Raw genomic sequence first — 22,538 nt, 5'->3', positions numbered from 1 at the left:
TTTCTTTTGCTTTCTCAGGGAGATTAATAGGTTTAAGTCAACAAACGGAGCTAATAAGAGTCCCTGATCTCTCCTTGAACACCTGCGCTCATGCCAGCACAGTAAATCCTGAACCCGAGCACTTCAATTAAACGGAAATGAATTCCGGCTATTGGATGTCTGACAAACATTGCTGTTTTTTTTTTTATGTTGAAATGTTGTGATAATAAATTTAGCAATAAATCATTTTGCGTACCGAAGAGCATTTGTTTTCCTGTCACTCAAGGAACTTGAATACAGTTATTATGTCTGAGTAGCAGCGTAATGAGCTTAGATTTTGAGGTGATGAATGGGGCAATACAGAAAGCCTATCTTCATTTTGCATATGTTTGAGCTCAAGCCCTTTTTTCATGTTGAAACCATCCCCAGGGGTCCCCTCGCGAGTCTAAGTGGCGCAACATACAATACCCTCATGATGGGAAAATGCTTTCCCTGAGCGCCAACACAAAAAGTGCTGCTCTTTCAATGAGCTTGCCAATTGTTGAACTTTCTATACCGCGCGTTGTACGAAATGGACAAATGAAATCCATTCCACTGGACTGAACTCTTGCGTGTCCTTTGACAGTGGCTAGCGGTTAGCATTTACAGGAGGAAGCTGCTTGAGTGTTTCTAGGTTGCGCATGTGATCTGTTTATGTAGGGTGACCTCTTAAAGGAAAAAAATAGAGATCAGGGCAACTGATTAGCCATGGGAACTTTTCTCGAGACAATGCTTCAGTTTCCTTCTCCACGCGAGGCTTGTTCTCGCGTAGTCGTGAGCTCGGCACGCCGCTCACACGCTCTGGAGGTTTTGGGTTTCCAGTCAGGTGATGAAAATCTATCGCTCTTGAAGTAGCATCTGTTGTACCTCCTGGTTTAAGCACTTTTTGACCTGAGGAGACTGTAAACCACATTGGGTGGTGCTAGTGTTGCTTGGGCTGATGTGGTGTATTCTGTTTTCTATTTAGAAAAGATGACATCTACATGGTTAATGTCATTGTGAAAGAATGCCATCTGTTTTCTCCTCAATACTGAGGCAAAAAAATTATGTTTGATGTTGAAAAACATCTGGTATAGGCATCTAACATTTTGCTATTTGGGTGTCTTACTGTCAAAGCTGTTTATTTTGAATGAAATTGACAAAAATTCGTGTTTTCAAGCCATTGCTTTGTACTTATTTGTAAAGTTTATTAGCAATTGCAGTGTGAAATTGTTTTTCAAAGTAAATCCTACGCCAATTTCAGTTTATTATATTATATTATATTATATTATATTATATTATATTATATTATATTATATTATATTATATTATTGTAACACGTATGTCTTGTTTCAGCCTTGTTTTTATAAATATTTTTAAAAAATGTTATATAGTTATGTAATATAAAACAGCGACAACAGACACCGCTGTTTAATAATGCTTATTTTTAATAAGGATTAAAATATTATAGATGATTTGTAGAAACTTAAAAATAATAAAAATTTAAAACTAATGTTCTTTTTTTTATATAAAAAATGTGAAAAATAAGTTAGAAATATAATAATTCTATATGTTAAATAACTTTTCATTTAATTTTACATATATTTTTATGTAATTTTTATATTATGTTATTTAAAATAGTCCTAAAATAAACACTTATTGTAGGTGTACCATAGTGATTCAGGATAAGACAAAAACATAGTTTGGAAGATGGATTCATGATGTACTTGCTCATTATATACATTCTGTAAATTTTGAACAAAAAAAAAAGTGACATAGTGTACCTTTAATTTCAACTTACATGCTCATATCTGCTTGTTATTTTTCCAGCACTACGAAGGTGATGTGACATTGAAGACATTCTGTACTGTCAGACAACAGGAACCCGGAGATGAGGATTGTGGGATTGTGGAGGACTGGGCGATACAGTCCCCTGCTGGTCTTTCTGCTCCACTCATTGTTGCCTCTTATACAATCCAGTAATGCTGGAAACCAGAATATACCACGACTACAGATCACTCATACAGGTCAGAACTCATGCTGTCACATACTGATACTCAAAACCTAAATTTGACATTCACTTTCATAGAGAGAATCAAAAGACAGCAAAAAATGATGAAATCATGTCTACAACACTAATAGTTAAGCTCTTTGCTGTGGCAGTCTGCAAATCTTCATGTTAATATTCTCTCTGAAGTCTTCAATGAAGAGCGCTAGTAGACACAGAGCAAGATATCTTTGCTTCTTTCCGTTTGGCCGTGAGGACATCAGCAGGGTCAGGCAGCTTTAACAGACACAATGCAACAGGGGAGAGTGCCATTAACCTCTGCTTCCTGAAGATGTTAATTAGTCTACTGTATTTTAAAAGTCTTCTTTTAATTTTTTTTTTTTTGCTTTGTTTCTGTTAAACCTTAATTTATTAATATACCATAATATTGCACTGTTATGCATTACATTTTTTTTTACATAAATATAATAAATAACAATAAATAACACGACAGCAATGTGACCACACATTGTCACCACTGTAAATAATTGTTTATATATATATATATATATATATATATATATATATAAATGATAAAATATGATAAAAATAACAATTTTAAAATCACAATAATTTATAAGATTCAGTTTTTAATGTAGTATTACATAAATTATTACAATTTAAGTTTACAGGTCAACTAACTCTCATTAATTTGCAACTACATGTCAACTAATTAATTTACAACTACAGATCAACTAACTCATTAATTTGCAACTACAAGTCAGTAAACTCTCAGTAGAGTACTAGTAGACTTTTAGGCTTTGGGTTATTAAAATAAGTTTACATGTACAGTACTTGTAAAGGTACTTATAGTCAGTAGAATGTCTGTTGGGGGACCATCAAAATAAAGTGTTGGCAGTCAATAAGCAGACGGTCCACTAATGCTCTGATGACTAGTAGTTGACATGTAGTTGCAAAGTTACACACACACACACAATAAAGTCAGTAGAATGTCTAAAGTGGACTATTGAAATAAAGTGTTACCAAAGATATTACCCAATAAAACTCAATTTACACCAATAGAACTAATGAATTATAATGAACTAACCTCCCTTCCAAAACAACATGATCACTAATAAAGACATAAACTGTGGGCTTCATTAGCAATACTGCCAGCCACCCAGCGATTAGTCACCAGACTGCTCTGCGACTGTCTGTCTGGACACCCACGCCACTTAGTCGCATCCCCTGAGCCGTCTCCCTTTATCAGCACGTCACAGCCGCCACTGTTTCTGACCTCTCAGAACCTTCCGGAACCTGTGGGACTCGGCAGCTTCCTCACAGGAAGGTTCTGTATACAGTGGCGTCGGACAGCACACTGTACCTATAGTAGTAACATGCTTCCCATTATCTCCAGGGCTGTTAATAGAAGACTCCAAACATGTAGATGATCTCAGGGGCGCCATCTGTTTACGAGTGCAGGGTGGCAGACATCCAAAGGTTGGCAGCGAGATGCAAAAGCCAGACGTTATTCATTAATGGAGAGAAGTGACTTGTTTTGCTTGCAGGTATCTCAGAGGCTGAAAGCCACACTAAAGAAGACAGGAAATGAGATCAAGTAAATAATGAAGTCTTTTGCAATAGCTGAATATGACGGTTTTATAAAGAAGTCAAACACGGGCTTTTGAGGGACATGATGGTTCAGGTTTGCATCTTGGACTTTTGTTTGGTGGAAAAATCATATACAAGCTACCAACCATATAGTATCTATACAAAGAATCAAATGAATCAGCAAAACTTTTTATTGAACTGGCTGTAATAGCTGTGCAACTATACTGACACCAAACAGTAGCTAGTGTCCTAAAATGTTAATGCAAAGGTTTAAAGTCTAATAGTTCATTTGAATCAGGCAAATGTACCATTCAAATGAACCAATATGCTAAAATAATTAATATGTAAGTTAAACAGAAAACCAAACAGATGAACTTCTTTCACACTACTGAAAAATGTAATGTAGAAGTGATCTAATGTGTAAAAACAATTTTTGTTTGGTGGAAAAATCATAGTTAATTTGTACAGTATGTTACAACCCTGTAGTACTGTGTCATACAGGCAGATGAATCAAACTGGCTTTAAAATCTGTGCAACTTTACTGACACTAAACAGTAGTTGTTAATGAAATAGCTAATGCATCATAATATGCTAATGCTAATATGTAACATCTAGTAGCTAATTTGAATCAGTCAGATGAACCATTCGAATGAACCAATAAACTACACAAGTGTGTTTGATTATCACCTCATTTTGCTCTGCTATAAAGCTGTGTGTGCAATACAGTGTGATGCTAGCATTTTGTCATGATAATGCTAATCAAACAGCTATCATACTATCACCTCAACTAGCTTAAAACAACTTCATTATTTTTTAATTGAGTCAACTTCGTCACTTTTAAACTGCTCGTTTAACTTCTGAAGATGAAGTTCTGCTGGCAGAAACACATACAATTGATTTTCCAGTATCTGCTGACTTTCCCACTGGTGTTTACTAGTAAAATTCCCACAAATTTTGGGGATTTTCTTTCTGACAGATGGGTGGATTAAAACCAAAAGAAACATTCCTGGCATTTGAGACTGGCTAAATGTCTCAATTTCTCCACGACAGGAAGGATTTTTTGTTTGACACCCACTGGTCTCATTTTGACAGCTGCTCCTTATAGTGTGTGTAATGGGAAGATAGCACCCTTTGAGAGAATATCTCAGATATTATCAAAACACTGGACACACAATGAAGATTCACCCACATAAACCTGAGAAAATGATATATAATTAAAATGAGTCTTTACTGCTTAACTGCTATCAGCTTTTACTCTACGTATAGTGGGTCTGCCATTTTGATATCATGTGACCAACTGTGTCTTGCAGTTTGACCTAACAAACAAAAACTGTACTTATACTTGTACTCAATCTTTTGATCGAGATATACTTAAAAGTATAATTAAGTATTCTAAGTATACTTGGCTTGTAGTTGTTCTAGCTTTTGATTGAGTACGTAGCCTATTAAATATACTTTTTCACATAGTTTTACAGACTGTCTTATAAACATTGTTTGAAAATATTGATTTATAAACAAAACAGATATGTTCTTAATTCTGAGTATCTGAATTTTGGTGTAGGCTAGTCCACTGGTATGTACATAGGAATGTACTTCAAATCTACATTACTCTTTCCCCGCCATTGACTAAATTTTTTAGCTATCCATGTTTTCACTGTTATACTGTAGGGTCCGCTATTACGCATCTTCTGACAGATCAAAACACAGGTGGAGAAGAAGCAGAAACAAGTGATAGAAGATTGCTTACGCAAATGTAAAATAACGTGATCATCAAACATTAAACAGCATATAAGTTCAAAACTGCCTAATGTTACCGAATGAAATATCGACCCAGGAAGGGTTAATGACTGTGAAGCTTTAGGGGTGTTGATGGACTCAATCTTCTCCATCTATGTTTTGATAATCGTTCTGACTCTGATCCTGATGTAATCTTTGACAAAAAAATTGATTTTCTCAGCTTTTTGCTCAAAATTTTGCGTTTTTTTTTATTTTATTTTTTTTTTTTTTATTGAACTTACCCACATTCAGATGTTGATAAAAAAAAAAGGATGCATAAAGCTAGAATAATTTTTTTTTTTTTTTTAAATGGAAAGAGTTAAAGTACAGTTAAAGATATATTTTAAGTATAAAAAATTAATAGGAACATAGTAGTATACTTAGTGCAAAAACAATATATAAATAGTAAACTATAAGTATGATGTTATGTTAACTTAAAGAAAACTTTCAAATATACTTACAGTATGAAACTACTAAACTAGTAGTTTACTGAGAGTATACTTCAAAGTGTACTTTCATAAACTAAAAAATGTGCTACAAGTATTTGACAAGTAAATCATTAGTATACCTATAAGTTCACTTGTAGTACAGATGCAGTACAAAATAGTTGTAAACTAGTTGTGCACTCAAAGTTATCTTGTGGAAGAACATTGTAGCCAGAGCTACTTCTCTCTGTTTATGTATATGACGAGTCACACAGGTACTGGACTACTCCACAGCGGTTGGCATCCCACTCAGTCTAAAATAGTCAGAATATAAACACTTATTATAGGTATAATAAGTTTGGAAGCTGGATTCAACATGTTCAAACTCATTATACACATTTTGTAAATTTTGAGCAAAAAAAAAAAAGTTACATAGTGTACCTTTAAGAAGATGTACATTATATAGAATGACATAGGCCATGTTTCATTTTCAATTTTCAAGACTTTTTGACTGGTTCACAGTGGCATATTCTAAGAGAACCACTAAATTAAGCTGGGTTGTTTTTACAATAGCCCTCAGAGGGCAAATCTTAGAAAGACGGTAAAACATTTTTATTACTGTCTCCATCATTGCAAAAATGCGGCACTTTGGCACTTGGAATGTGAACTGTGGGATGTAGTTCTTGATAGCTGACTCAGTGCTGCGTCACAGTGATGACCCCTGACTGTGTAACCCCTTTGTATCCATGGCAACAAGGTGCAGGAGATAAGCACAGCAGATGACTTGGGGTCCCGGGCTCTGGCAGGGGATAATGAAGCTATCGGGGCATTAACATTGAACAGAGCCAGGAAGAAGAATGCTGCTAATTAGAGGAAGGAAAGGTGAAGACGATGAAGTTTCTCAAAATAAACCCTCTGAATATTTAGAGAAAAAATTAGCCATAAGCTAGGTATAATAGCAGGTCTTCTGAAAAAGAACACTTATTTTTTATTTATATGCATACTTATAAAATGAGTACTTAATAATAAACTTAATATACTTAAGTGCAAAACTAATTGTAATATTTTTGGACACTTTATGGACTCCATGGACATTTCATGTTAATTGTAATTAACGGACATTGTATTATAGTTAAATAAGTACATTTTATATGCAGTTAGCTAGCTTAACTTTAAAGAGATTTTTCACCCACTTGAGTTGTACTTAAGTACATCTGAAATATGGTTAAAGTTTATTGACGAATATACTGGTAAACTAAAATATACTCGAATGTCATTTCTACTGGAACTTTTATGTCTTGTATTTAAAAATACTTGTAATTACACATTTGTAATGATGAAGTTGCAATTTAGTACATTTAAAATATATTAAATGTAATATTGATTAACACTACAGTTAAAATTATAGTCAAGTACTTTACATGCGCTTTATGTTAGTCAACACATCAAAATAAGTGTACTTATTTAAAGCACATCAAAAGATTATTAAAACAATTATTTACAATGTACATTATAGTAAAAGTTTTAATTTGACATTATTACAAAGTTCACTTTTTAAAAATTTACTTAAGAGTGTTAAACAGAAGAAAGTGCACTCTCTTTAAGTACCATTTAATGGCCTTTTATACAGTTGATATTATATTATCTGCAAGTACAGTTTTTAAAGACATAATTTTAAGACTTTTTCTTAAATGACTTTTTTAAAAGAGTATCTCCTCCTGTATGTTACCACCAGCACAATAGCACAGGTTAATATGCAGAACATGCTAAGTACAGTCAAACTGCGTGTCTGCATTTGCTTACTTGGAAAGTGTGTTTCTGTATAACTTTAACTTCTGTATGACTGTTTCTATTTGAGAACAAACCTGGAAGTCAGTCACTCTGATCTTCCCTCTTTCTTTTTAACCTTCAAAAATATATTTATTATTTCGTTCATATCTACACTTAGAGCAACATTTGATTTCAGTTGTGTCTCCTGTTGAAGTGTCCCTCATTCTTTAAAATGCAAGACAAAACGTCCACCCAAAGCCTAAACATCATGGTCAATCTGCTGAATTTTCCTAATAATACTTTCAGACCAGATCACAGCAACCTTGTGGCAATTGGTGATAAATGCCAAAGCCATACAACTCTCATCAAAAGCAAATAAAGTTGCAGAATGATGATAGATAATGATAATGTGTCTTGAGCAAAGCAGCAGGGGCATCTGTTGGGTTCGGTCATTGACAGGATTTGGATTGCCTCACTTGACTTGATTATCTCTCACACTGCACTTATAGCATACACGTCCGTGTGTGTCCATGTGTGTTTGCGAACACCTCCAGCCCAGGACTGAAGCAATTAAACATGCACCCCATGGCCCTTTAGGGAGATGACATCGTACAGAACGTTCCAAAGTGTAATGAAGAAAACAACTCCAGGGCCGAATGTGCCTCAGCGGAGGCCTCTCATCAGCGCTGTGCGTCTGTAGAGGCACGCTTTCCCCCTAGAGAGAGGAATTTTGTCCATACTCTTCCTAAATAGGCAGCGAACTCAAAAAACACGTAGGTCGCAACCACAAAAACCTCTAGTGGGATGTGCTGGTCATCAGAAGACCATTATTCCTAGTTTATGTTTACTCCAGGGTTCTTCAACACATAATGAATGATAAGCCATTGTTTATCACTCTATAGACAACCATTTTCCTATTATTAGAAAACAGATGAAAATTCTGTTATTTACTCACCCTCATACCAACTTTATAGGCATCTGATAAATGGTGTCCCTAAAGGCTATAGCTTAGGTCCTATGGCATTGTAGTAGTAGGAGGAGTAGGAGTAGTTGTAGGAGTAGTTCACCCAAAAAATTAAAACTAATTTCCTCACCCTTACATCGTTAGTTCACCAAAAATATGAAAACTCTGACGTCATTTCCCCAACCTCATATTGTTCTAAACATGTATGCTTTTATTTTATCTGCGGAACAAAAAATGAAAACATTTTAATCTTTATACAGATATTTTATGTATAGATAAAAAGAATCTTCATTTAACAATCTTACATGAATAACAAACTAAGTTTCGTTGTGTTCCTCACGCAAAGCTATCATTTGATTCCAGCAGACTCACTATTCCTTGGTCTTAAAAAGATCTTGAGATTCTTGTTGAAGCTAATGTTACTTCTCAGTGCTAGCTGACTGTGGTTGACACAAAGTTTGCAAAAGTTCACCGATCTGAAGTTTGGCACCAACAGCGAGTTTGAGGAAGTACAACAACCTCCTAATCTTTGCTGCAAAGTCCCACAAAGCCTGTAAAAACAAACGCAAGGACACAAATGAGAAATTAACAGAGTGTCTAAACCCGTCTTGGAAGATGAATTACCATCGGTAGGATATTTTACAGACCAGGCTTACATAGTACAGTGTTTCATGAGACAAAAGACAAAGATATGAGGATGCCATCAAATCCACTGGGGAATTAGATAGATAGATAGATAGATAGATAGATAGATAGATAGATAGATAGATAGATAGATAGATAGATAGATAGATAGATAGATAGAGTTTAACACTGTGACATTTGTGTCATAAATCACAATGTTTACATCTGGAGGGAATTTGATACTGGGTTAGTAAAAGCTGACAGAAGGTCTGTCTTTATAGGCAGTTAATGGCTTGGAACATTGGTCTGGTCTGTTTGACACATACACAATATGGTGTTTAGTCACAAATTAATTCATTTTTGCTGGTTTAAAAGTGCACTTTTAGAAAGACCTAATAAACAGGGACAAACAATTGCAGATACACTACTTTTAACCAAAATACTGAGTCTGGCCAAACGTACATCTCTTTAAAGCCCTAAAACAGTGACTTTACTCCATGAATAAGAGTTTTGAAATCCATTCCTACAAAGACATCCGTTATTTGTCATTTGAATAAAAACCTAAAGTTGATAAATGAACAAAATGCCTTTGGTTTTCCCATTCACTCTTTTACTCTTTTGCTCCTGCTAATGTGGGTGACCCAGAACACAACTTACAACCGGAGCTTGTGGGTAATTCGAATGACTAGCTGTCACTGACCCAAAGGAAAAAAGGAGTCAGTTTAAATGGAGTCCATCCATGTCTTCCATCACCACAAAAAGCCTTTCTGGACAGTTTGAAAAAAAGACGAATGGGAAAAGACAGGGAAATTGATGAATGTGGGAGATAAATGAGGAGGTATATTGATGTTAACACTTCTCCCACCCTCACAGCGAGTGTCAGTTTCATGAATCGCAGCAAATGCAGCAGTATATTTTTCTGTGACTGATGAGATTTCTTATATTTAGAGAGGAAATATTGCTCTTTAGTGAGTTTTTGAGTGAAGTTTTTTTTGTTGTTGTTGTTATTGTTGAATACTCTGTAAAGTCCAAATAAAAGCCACAAAAAGAGTTTTGAATTTAAATCTGCAGTCCGTAAGTTTTGCCTCTTTGTCGCCATCTCTGTTCGAAACCTGCAATTGCAGTTATTTCCTGGAATTCCCATCTTTAAGTAGCTTTAATTCAAGTCTATTTTTACTCAAAGTATATTAAAAGTTCAAGCATGTCTTTTAATTTATATGCTACTTAAATGTAATTTCTCAGAAGTAGTACTGTTTGCCTTGGGAACAGATCAACAGTGCATACTAGAGACCTAACGCCAATTTTCTCCAGACCTGTTTATACAGAAGGAAACATAATGACAAGAAGAACATTCACACCTTGAACGTTCCTTGTGTTCATCCTGAACAAACAGTTGGAAAGCGCCCCGGCAATGAGACTTCAATGCATCCAGGCATTGATAAACAGAAAGAGGATGCAGGTCAGCCACCTGATACAAAGACAAAACAAATATGGCTGTCATTCTCAGAGTAATAGCACATGTACACTTGCGAATTCCCATTGACTTCTATTGCTTATATCATAATTGAAACATTATTTGGCACGTTTCAGATTTCTAATGAGGACTGTCCGACTTTTTGAATGAGTTACTATATTTGTATGGTCACTTTGGCTCTCACAACTGTGGCAAAATAAAAATAAAGTCATCATCATTACTGTCTCTTAACAGTCAGAATTGTCAGGAGAGATATTTTTTTACAGCTCTTGGGAAACTCTTAATGTTTTATTAGTTTTCATTAAGCGCTCGCCCGCAGCCTTTGTCTTGCCAATTCTGTTTAATAGCAAGTCGTTTTGACAAATCCAAACCAGATTCATTCAATCCAGTTTCGTTCTTGTTCAGACACTTTGTAAGATAAACGCTTTGATTGCCCTAAGGACTTCAGAAAACTATGATAATCAAATATCCAGTGGTTCTAAGGGTATTACGCTTGTAGCGGTTGTTTATAATAACAGTTGAAAGTCTAGTCTTGTAGTATTGATTTTCATCAGTAATTGAGTTTTCAGCCAACCTGATCTTTATCTAGGAAACTGACTCTTAATGTTCTTTTTAGCAGAACTGTTGACTGCAGTTTTACAGGGTCACTTAAAGTTCATAATGCTTTCCTGACCCTTCTGATTCTCAATGAAACTGTTTCCTTTTTCCTCTTAATCAAACAGGGGAAAACCTCTTATAAATATCTTGCTAAGCAATTCTACATCCCATTTATTTGCTGTTGCATTATCTTAACTTATACTCTCCACAAAAGTAACTCAAGAAACTAATCTTAGTGTCCTGAAATCCATTTCTGCCTATACTTTAGTCACTACAAATCAAATCTCACTGTACTTGGTGTACAAACAAATCTTCTATACCTACACATAAGTTGAATGTTTGAAAAATCTGTTAAACTGCAAAGATTACGATCTGCACAATATGGTTAGTGTGTGAAATTCTGATTTGTGGAGTAAGAGGTATGTCTGGTCCAAACTATAGTGAAGCCAGCTTCTTCTCAGCCTCAGATTCCAGATGTTAAATGCAAGACGTTCAGAATGTGTTACAGGTCAAGGACAGTTCAGTCTCTGAAGCACTGTTTTAAAACCTAATGCCTACATAGACAGTTGCCTTCTAAGGGGCCGTTCACATGTGTTCTGGCTTTCCAGAACAACTCAATGGAGTGCAACAAACTGGAACAGAATGCAAGAATCTTGAGATGTGTTTAAAACGTTCTTACTGTTGTGACGCTAGACGCTAAAGGCATCCTAACTAAAATATATTACTCGCAAGTTACTTATTTGAAGCTTCATATCCAGTAAATCTGTGTGGAGTTCAAATAGCATTCGACTCTATTCCAATAGAGTTTGATGTTAGCATGTTGCTAAGCTAACAATGCTAAACACACAAGGTTGTCAAAATTGAATAAAATATGTTTAGAACTGACTTATCTCATGGGGCTAGATGCTAAATGCTTTGCCCCCGGTTTCACAGACAAGGCTTAAACAAGTCCTAGGCTAAAATGCATGTTTAAGCTGTTTCATCTGAAAGCAAATTGCACTGACATATCTTAAAATATGCCAGTATCATTGTTTTGTCTCAAGACTCACATCAGTAATGTTGTTTTCTAGAGTTGAAGTTACTGATTTGAAACACTCATACAGTCACAATTGATTCCAAGATTTTAATGGTAACATGTTGCTAAGTTAACAAGTATAATAATATGTAACACAAATATTGAGTAAAAAGGAGCATTTTAACTTTCTTCATCAATGCTTTTCAGTATTGACTTGTCTCTTTACTCGTCCGCCATCTTGGATTCAATTTTTCATTCATCTTGTTGCATTGCATTCTGGGATTGCCTTCATTACAATCAGTATGTGCAATGCTGCCTATGAATTTGAATTGCTTTGAATACCAAAGGATAGAGAGCAGCTTAATGCTTCATGCCACCTTAAAATGCTCAGTAAGTTTTGTAATATTGAAGTGAATAAACAATGTTCTCTACACAACAAGTTCATTAAGTTTTTATCATTATTCCCTGGTCACGCTTTATTTAGTTTATATGGAACAATTTTTGGGTCTTTAGTCATTACAGATGTGCCAACAGCAATCAAAACAATCGTAGAAAGCCAATACAGCAACTGGAATAATTAAGCAGCTATATTTTCCTCGCCCCTTAGGATATATAGGGCTTCAGAGAGGAAGCAGAGTAAAGTTTATAAGCTTTCTATACGTCACTCTCACTTCAGAGGACTACTTGAAAAATTTGGCACAGATAACCGTACAGTAGGCCAACAGAAGTTCGCTTGCATGATTCTTCGACAGATTGATGTTGTTTTGTACAGACACGCATCCCTTGCTTTAGCAGATGGAAAAGATCTACATGTCCAGGTCCATGTTGATTTTGATTCTGTCTAACAGTCTGCTTATTCAAGTGGTCGGACACAGATGCAATGGCAGGGAGATGTTCTCTTAAATCTTCCTTTTACAGCTGAGAATTCTGCCTTTCCAATGAGCTTCCGACCCTTGGCATTCCTGTGATTTTCCCATCCCTCAAGCTTTACACCCAATCAATAGCCACCAGAACTTGATGAAATTCGAGATAACGAGGGAAACAGACTCCCTGCTGCTTGAGGAGTGACAGAACCTGTCAATAGAGTCCCTCCTCCAGCTAATCAGCCTGTCTGCTATAATGAGAGCACTGTTTCAAACATTCATACCAAAGGAGAAATTGAATAGTCTGATTAGAAGCGTTCACGCAAGCAATCATCACGAGGCCGATCTTTCTTAAAAGGGACAGTTCACCTAAAAATGACAATTCTGTCATTATTTACTCACAGGTTATTTACAAGTCATTCCATATGACAAATTATAGTGGTGAGAAATGTCAAGTTCCAAAAAGAAAAAAAAAAATGCCATGAAAGTACACACAGCTAGAACTACATTGTAAAAACATTTTGTTTAATGTTGCGAAAAGGTTTTAACTTGTATTTTAACATAATAAATATATTCACAATGTTGCACAAACATTATTACGATGTTGTTTGCACATGATGGTGAGTAAATAATGATGGCTTTAATGAGGTTTTATTTTTGGCTGAACTTTAAAGTTTCTTTAAAGCTCTTGAGTTTCTGTGTTCCATTAGAGACACACCTCCTAATTTCTCAGAACTGTCTGTTTTGAAAAGTTTCTCCCTTCTTTGCTCATTTCCATTGCCCTCTGACCTTGTGTGATAGACGAAAGATTGTTACAGGTGTTTGGCAAAGTCCCAGCAAACCTTCTCTGTTTGATGTGTCCATGGATTACAAGCAAATGTTCGCAATTGACTTGCGTCAGACACAAGACAGAGCGCTTGAGTTTTATGATCTCTCGAGACTGTGAACTCGCCAGCACCCCATTCCAACATAAAAGAAGCAAAGCAACTCTGGACTTGATTATCAGAATTTCGTTTTTATTGATATTGGATTAATAAAAATACTTTGTCGAAGAGCTCAAAGCTGAATAGAAGTCTGGGTGGCCTAATTCCATTTCCAAGCCTAATCCACAAGTTTCAGTACGGAAAGAGGAATGGTAATCAAGACATCACCTTTGACCTCTTAAATCTTTAAGGTTTCAGCAACTTGGCCTTTGAAACACTTAACTGAGGCTGAACAAAAGACACACTCCCTGGTGCATCAATGTCACATAGCTGATGTACTGAAAGATGGAGCAGTTTCTGACAGTGTACAAATTGGTGGCCTTTTACTTTTATTTTTAAAGTACCATATAACGCAAACCACATTAAATATCAGTCCCACGCCATTCTTGACTGTATCAAACTATTATAATCATACTCATTGTAGAAAAATATTTTAATGAATAAATTCGATACTTAATTTAATTAACAAAAACACTTAGCTATGTCCCAGATTTTGAACTTCACAAACTTCCAGCGTTTAGTTGATCCTGATAAGCACTCATTGTCACAGTTGTAAACATGACGGCTTTCTTCTTCCATGAAGGGGTTTGTTGTCACAACATCTTTGTTTGCAGGCAAACCGCTAAAGAACGCGTCACAAGTCTCCCAGAACTCCTGTAGAATTCAACCAGATGATGACTTTGAAGCTCCCGAAGTGTTTCCCATTGTGCAGACGTTATGTATGAAACGTTCAGCCAATGATCCGTTGGCATGGCGTCTGAGGCTGAGACTAAGTAATATGTAACTACAATAACTACAATTCAATATTTTTTCCCAAACTAGTTAGCCTCTGCCAAGCAGTGTTGTAATTTTTGTCTAAAATGATTATTAACTCTTTCCAATCCATGTTTTCACTGTTATATGGTAGGGGGCACTATTATGCATCTTCTGAAAGAGTATAAAATCTCTGGATCAAAACACAGGCAAAAAAGAAGAAGCAGAAACAAGTGATAGAAGCATTGCTTACGTGCATGTAATCTAACATGATCATCAGACAGAATATTAGTAATGGGTGAAAAAATGCAAATATATTTTAGACTTATATATACTAAATACCTATATAAAGCTGTATATATAATATATATATATATATATATATATAAACACACATACAGTGCCCTCCACAAATATTGCCACCCTTGGTAAATATGAGCAAAGGTGGCTGTGAAAATAAATCTGCATTGTTTATCCTTTTGATCTTTCATTAAAAAAATTCACAAAATTCTAACCTTTCATTTAAGTAAAACAATTGAAAATGGGGGGGAAAGCTCATTATGAAATAAATGTGTTTCTCCAGTTCACGTTGGCCACAATTATTGGCACCCAATTATTGCAACATCCTTTTCCCAAGATAACAGCTCTGAGTCTTCTTTTATAATGCCTGATGAGTTTGGAGAACACCTGACACGAGATCAGAGACCATTCCTTCATGCAGAATCTCTACAGATCCTTCAGATTCCCAGATCCATGTTGGTGCTTCTTCTCTTCAGTTCACTCCACTCATTTTCTATAGGGTTCAGGTCAGGGGACTGGGATGACCATGGCAGAAGCTTCATTTTGTGCTCAGTGACACATTTTTGCGTTGGTTTTGATGTTTGTTTTGGATCATTGTCCTGATGGAAGATCACCACCGCCCATTATTGGATTTCTAGCAGAAGAGGTCAGGTTTTGATTTTTATCTGTTAGTATTTGATAGAATCCATGATGCCATGTATCTGAACAAGATGTCCAGGACTTCCAGCAGAAAAATGGGCCCACAACATTAAAGATCCAGAAGTATATTTAACTGTGGGCATGGGGTACTTTTTATCCATGTATGCACCAAACCCATCTGGTGGGTTTGCTGCCAAAAATCTCTTTTTTTTTTTTAGTTTCATCTGACCATAGAAGATGGTCCCATTTGAAGTTCCAGTCTTGTCTGACAACTGAATATGCTGGAGATTGTTTTTGGATGAGAGCAGAGGATTTTTCTTGAAACCCTCCTGAACAACTTATGGGGATGTAGGTGCTGTTTATACATTTTTTTAGGCTTTCTGAGACTCAAGACTCAACTAATCTCTGCAATTCTCCAGCTGTGATCCTTGGAGAGTCTTTGGCCACTCAAACTTTCCTCCTCACCGCGCGTTAGGACGATTTAGACACACGTCCTCTTCCAGGCACATTTGTGACATCTTTAGTTGACTGGAACTTCTTAACTATTGCCCTGATAGTGGAAATGGGGATTTTCAATGTGTTCGCTTTTTTCTTATAGCCATTTTCTATTTTGTGAAGCTCAACAATCTTTTGCTGCACATCAGAACTATATTCTTTGGTTTTACTCATTGTGATGAATGATTACGGGAATTTGGCCTTTGTGTTTCCTCATGTTTATACTCCTGTGGAACAGGAAGTCATGGCTGGACAATTTCATGTTCATGATCACCCTGGTGTGCTAAATAAATGTAAATATGAATGGGAATATACTTCAGAGATATTTTAGTCATAAAAAATTCTAGGGGTGCCAATAATTGTGGACAAAGTGTTTTGGAGAAAAACATTTATTTCATAATGTAAGTTTCCCCCCACTTTCAATTCTTTTACTTCAACGAAAGCTTAGAATTTTGTGAATTTTTTGAATGAAAGATCAAAAGGATAAACAATGCAGATTTATTTTCACAGCTGCCTTTGCTATATATATATATATATATATATAAGTGTATGCAAGTTTTTCCTCCTGTAGCAGGCAAGCAGCTTTTTTCTGAAGGTTAAGCTACTGAGGTTCAGTGGCCTTTTGCTGAAGAAAACAAGATGACCTTCAGCCGTATTTCTGACTCTTATCATGGAAAGCAACATCTTGACACCAGCTGATCCCCAAATCCAAACATTTTGTTGCAATGACATGATGTTCTGAATAGTGAAATAAAATTGTTGACAGCAAGCTAAACACATTGATGGATAAAACAAACAATATAATGTATAATTTTAAACATTATTCATTGATGTTTACTTGTGTGGTTGATGTAATTCGCCCGGAATCAATGGCCAAATATCTTGAAAATAAACAACTCAGCAACTCATTAAACACTCGACATTAAGTAATTATAAAGTACATTGTATTATTGCAAGTGCAAAATGACTTTCAGCATTTATGAATGAATTATTCAAAAGTTCTCATGATTCCAGCTGTATCATGTTGACCAGATGTGCATGTCAGTCTTGGTCAGTGCCGCTCTGTGTTGAAGATCTCAAGGCTGAACGTCGTTCCCTCCTCGGTTTTGCAATCCTAATCATTTTATCAATCACAAGTCAATTAGCATGCTAGTTTAGTTGCTAAGTAGCACAGTGTTAAGGTTTCCGTCGCATGTTCAATTATGTCTTACTAACTTTTCCAAACCATCATATTATGAGAAAATGTCATTGACCTCAGGTCAGTGCTTGGGTGTTTTATGATTGGGACACATTAAAGCAAACCATTTCCTTGCTAGACCTGCGAAATACAGTTCCATGCAATCATAAGACTTGAAGAACCTGTACACTGGAACAGCATCTGAACAGCCTGGAAAAGTTTGTCCATCATGCTGATAACTGGACCCAGTGGGACGGGGTGGAGTCACCACCAGATGTGTCTATGAAAGAGATATAAGGAAATGGAGTCTTTTGTGGCCATGCTTGTTGCTAAGTCTGTAGTATAATGAGAAGTTGTGTGTTTAGGAAGTGGGTGGAAAACAGGGATTTTTTTTCCTCATTTATCAGAAATACGGATAAAAAGATTGTGTGGGAAAAGTTCCTGATCCAATGCATGACACACGATCAACACATGCTAGACTCTCAGTGGCCATGATCTCATCGAAAGGCTGTTTCTTTTGCCGACAATAAAATTAAGTCTAGTAAGATTGTGTGATGCAAACTGTGAACACTCTAAATGAACTTAGACCCTAGTGAACAAAAGTCAGACCATCAGAGAGGAACAGATGAGCTTCTGGTGTTTTGGATTAAACTGAATGAGGGTCTTGTTAGACAACTATGTAAACTACTCAGACTCAAAGGTCTTCCTCTTTAGTTTCAATGAGAAAAATAAGACTTGAGGTTCAAAATGAAAAAACAAAAAAAAAAAAAAAAAAAACAGTACAAAACATACATATTGTTACGAATGTGGCTCTCGCGCCTCCTCCTCCGCACCACCGGAGGGAGCCGTCACCTGAATATTGACTGGTTTACATTCGGACTACGTTTCCCATAGGCCCTCATTCCTGGGACTGATTGCGCACACACCTGCATCTCATTACACTCACGCTATTTAAGACACACACACACGCACGCGCACACACGCACACGCACACACACACACACGCACACGCACACACGCGCACGCACGCGCACGCGCACGCACACGCACACGCACACACACACACACACACACACACACACACACACACACACACTCTTTGCGAAGTCTTGATTTGCCCCGGTGATCACTACTGAGCGTTTTCTTGTGGATTGTATTTCTGTTGCCGTTGGACTGTTTATTGGACTGTGTTTGTTTGCCGCCTGCCCTGATCCTTGCCTGTGACTCTACTGTGTTTGTCTGCCGCCTGCCTCGACCATTGCCTGCCCCTGTTTATGTCTCTGCCTTTGCCCCTGTCTGCTTTGGTGTTTATCTTAATAAAGCTGCAAATGGATCCTCATTCTGCCGACCCGTCATTACACATATAAGCATTGTATAATTTAATATAATTTATCTTTCCTATTTTACTATTAAATAAAAAAAAAAATAAATAAATAAATAAATACATAAATATAAAGAACGACTCCTAAATAAAATGATAATAAATAAAATGTCTAAATACATTTTTAAATAAGAAGTATAAATTACCATTGTTTAATAATTATGTCTTCTTTTTACTATTAAATAAAGTAAAATAATATTTTCTAAATAAATAAAACTAACCAACCAACTAAATAAATAAAAATAATATTCTAAAATAAATAAATAAATAGACAAATTTCTAAAATGTATAAATAAATAAATATATAAAATAAAGATCCCTAAATAAAAAGAATCAAGTACATTTAAAAATGAATAAAGAATAATTATTAAAATAAGAAAGAAAGATAGAAAGCATATATTATATAACAGAAATATATTACCGTTGTATAATAATTTAATATTCAAATTATACTTCTTTTTACTATATATAACAAAATTCTAAATAAATAAATCAGTTCATAAGTTCTAAACATATAGAACAGTAAGTAAAAAGAACTAACTAAATAAAAAGAATGTCTACATAAAATGAAAGAACTAAATAAATACAACTAATAAGACTAATTTCTAAATTGTATAAATAAATAAACAAACCATTCTTTAAAAACAATCACGTCTAAATACAGAATATTAGAAATACAGAATAACAAAATAAAAATAGAATAATTACTAAAGAAAGAAATATATCTTTTTATATATTCCAGTGTTCCAAGTTTCAAAAAGCATTAAAAACAGGAAAGTGGAGAGCAGTTCAACACTGAACTGGATCGAAATGAGATCTGACTTTACTTTTAAGGCCAGGATCAATGTGAATGCAATTGTGTTGTTTTTTACTTGTTGTTCACTTTTTGATTCACTTAAATTGTTTCTAAAACTTAAGACAGAATTAAAACTTAAATTTGTTTCTATTAAAAGGAGTCTAGTTTGAAAACATCCTTTTTGATTTTTGTATTGAGAGTGAAAAAATTAAATGCAGAGACCAGTAAGTGTCATATGTGAACTCTCCAAATGAAATGAGACAAATTCTCCAAAGCTGACGAAGTTCCAAAGAACTCTTTCCTTCCGGAAACATTCTAGCTGAGCGCTGGAAGCCGGAGTGGAAAAGATTCCAGCAGGTGCTGTGACTTGTGTGCAGGCCTTCTTGCTAAATGGGTTTCATGATGGATAGCATCAACATGCCCCAATTAAGAGATTTATTTCACTTGTCGGTGAGAAATCACCTTGTGTCATCTAAGCATTCCTTTAATGGTGAGTCATGCAATGTGCCGCTTTAATGGTGTATGAAAACTAAAAAAGAAAACTGAAGCAGGAAGAGATGTGAAATATAATCCAGGATGACATTTGGCTTGCATTAATCACAGATCCTAATTGCATTTATTTTGATTGCATATGCAGCCGATTCAGTAATTAACTCTATGTATTTTAATGGATCACGTTCCTGGACTTGTCTCTTTTTTAATAGTAGCGTGGCAAGTTTTTTTTTTTTTTTCCTACAGAAATAGCTTTATTTTTCCAAAACAAAACAAAACAAAAAAAATTACAGTCTCATTAGCAAGCAATAGAATTTCCTCACACAGGTGGAATACAAATGTTTGTCATGTATGTCAACTTTATCATGGCCTCTTCATGCTACAGTAGTTAATACACACACACAAACTTTTCTGTCTAAATGAGGACATTTCAGGTATATTGTTTTTACATAAACATAACTATAATAACAACAGAACATGTTTTGATTTATTAGAATAAAAAGTATAAGGTATATTTAAGTATTAGGCAATGCTAATTTAATGTAACAAGACTAAAATCAATCATCATAGTCATGTTTTTTTTTTTTTTTTTTTTTTTTAAACAAATGATTCTTTAAATTTTTTGGCCTATAGAGATTCACTCACATTGGAATATGCCACTTATGCCACATTTATAAACTGTAGTTTGTAATTAGGAAATAAGGACAAGACAATGGCTGGGTTACGTAATAAACTAACAAGCAAATAAATGAATGTACTTGAATAAATCTGTTTGAAAAACAAATTGAATAGTTACAATTGTTTTCTTAATTAAAGTGATTTTTAATGCAAAAGAGCAGTTACAGATATCATTTATTAATCCAGTTTCTGCTTGCTTTATTTAATTGTCAATGAAGTTACAACATTTAATTAGACAGTTGATTACATGAAAGCAACCATGCAATTCATTTGACACACAATGGCTGCTTGCAAATTTTGCTGGAGATAGATGTAAAAATTTCAAGTTCATAACACACTATTACTTAAAGAAGTGCTTTTTACATGCTCAACTTTCTTTAGGGTGTAATGTTGCTGTTTGAGCATGAAAAAGGTCTGCAAAGTTGTAGTCTTGAGTTTTCTTCTGGGAATGAAAATGTCACAATATTCCTCATTTTATTTCCCGGCCAATGCATATGCAAAATAAAGGGCCGTGGCCTGGTTGAGTTAGTTAGTAGTGTGTTGAAACTTGCGGTTATGGTAAGGGGCGTGCCAGTTCCCCAAACATGCTCGAAGCATGGCATAACATTATGATTGGCATAACACACCAATCACAACACACTGGTCCAGCCAACCAATCAGAGCACATTGTGCTTTTTGGAAGGAGGGGCTTCATATAGACAGGAACTAAACAGGACTGTATTTCCCAAAAGCATTGTAGGCCTAAGTAGATCGTAGAACCATTGCCACGAATGGTCTCTACAATCAACTCAGCCCAAGAGATACTGACAGACTGGTTAGAGAGGTGCTGCAACAATGTCAAATATGTGAAAAATAATGTGTTTTTTGAACATCAAATCCTATTTTAGTAGAGCCCAAAAACAAATCAAGACTTTGTGAAAGGAAATAAAATGGCCTCTTTAATGCCAAGTTAAAAACAACAACAACAGGAAAACAGCATCCAGATGTACCATTTAACCTTCACCTTGGAGAGACCGTGAAGTAAAGAATGCAGTCTCTTGAGCTATTTCCTGTGCAACATCTCAACTCCCTTTCATCGATATCAAGGCAGGGTGTGTGGCTAAGAAAACACCTGTCAAAGTTTATTACCACAGTCCTCCTCTGACCACAACATGCCTGACACCTCCAAAAGCTGGAAGTTCTGCTACTCAAACTGCTTGTCGACGTGTAATTATGCACACTTATGCCACATCTGTGGGCCCCTCATCCCACTGGAATTGTGGGTTACACGAGTGCAGCTGTCAAGGAACGTGTTCAGGGTTAATTGGCCTTAATTGGGAGGGTTGTTTTGCAGAGCAAGAGGGGTTTGCAGAGATGTGGACGTGTTTAAATGTGTTTGTATGAGAATGCTTCAAGTATAATTAATATATTGCCACTGTAGGGGAATATTGATATTTGTTAACTGGAATTTGAGCATGCCAAAACCATTTCGGCATATGATTGGCATATTTATTTTACATTTCTAAAAAAAGCTTAGAACCACCTTGCAATGAACTCAATCTTACAAGCTTCAAACTGCAACACAATCCTTCCAAAATAAGTCTATGCCGTAAAATACACTGATATACAAGATAAAGGTTATTTATTGGCATCAATGGTTCCATGAAGAAACTTTAACATCCATGGAAAGGTTTCATTCCACAAAAGGTTCTTTATAGTGGAAAAAGGTTCTTAGATCAAAGTTCTTCACATTAAGGAAAAA

At 35.5% G+C, this 22,538-nt stretch overlaps 1 protein-coding gene across 4 annotated transcripts in view; it reads left to right on the top strand.

The window, feature by feature from the left end:
* si:dkey-49n23.1 (semaphorin-3D) overlaps positions 1 to 22,538 on the top strand; it is a 78,350-nt gene that overhangs the window by 19,342 nt on the left and 36,470 nt on the right. For all 4 annotated transcript variants that reach the window (XM_051910939.1, XM_051910941.1, XM_051910940.1 and 1 more), the window contains exon 2: positions 1,828 to 2,024. In XM_051910939.1, coding sequence (XP_051766899.1) covers positions 1,889 to 2,024 — 136 coding nt within the window. In that variant the 5' untranslated portion in view covers positions 1,828 to 1,888. The remainder of the gene's footprint in view (positions 1 to 1,827; positions 2,025 to 22,538) is intronic.

This window comes from Ctenopharyngodon idella, chromosome 10, assembly GCF_019924925.1.
Source record: "Ctenopharyngodon idella isolate HZGC_01 chromosome 10, HZGC01, whole genome shotgun sequence".
Classification (NCBI taxonomy): domain Eukaryota; kingdom Metazoa; phylum Chordata; class Actinopteri; order Cypriniformes; family Xenocyprididae; genus Ctenopharyngodon; species Ctenopharyngodon idella.
Note: the sequence above shows the minus strand (reverse complement) of the source record. Positions and strands in the feature narration are given on the sequence as shown.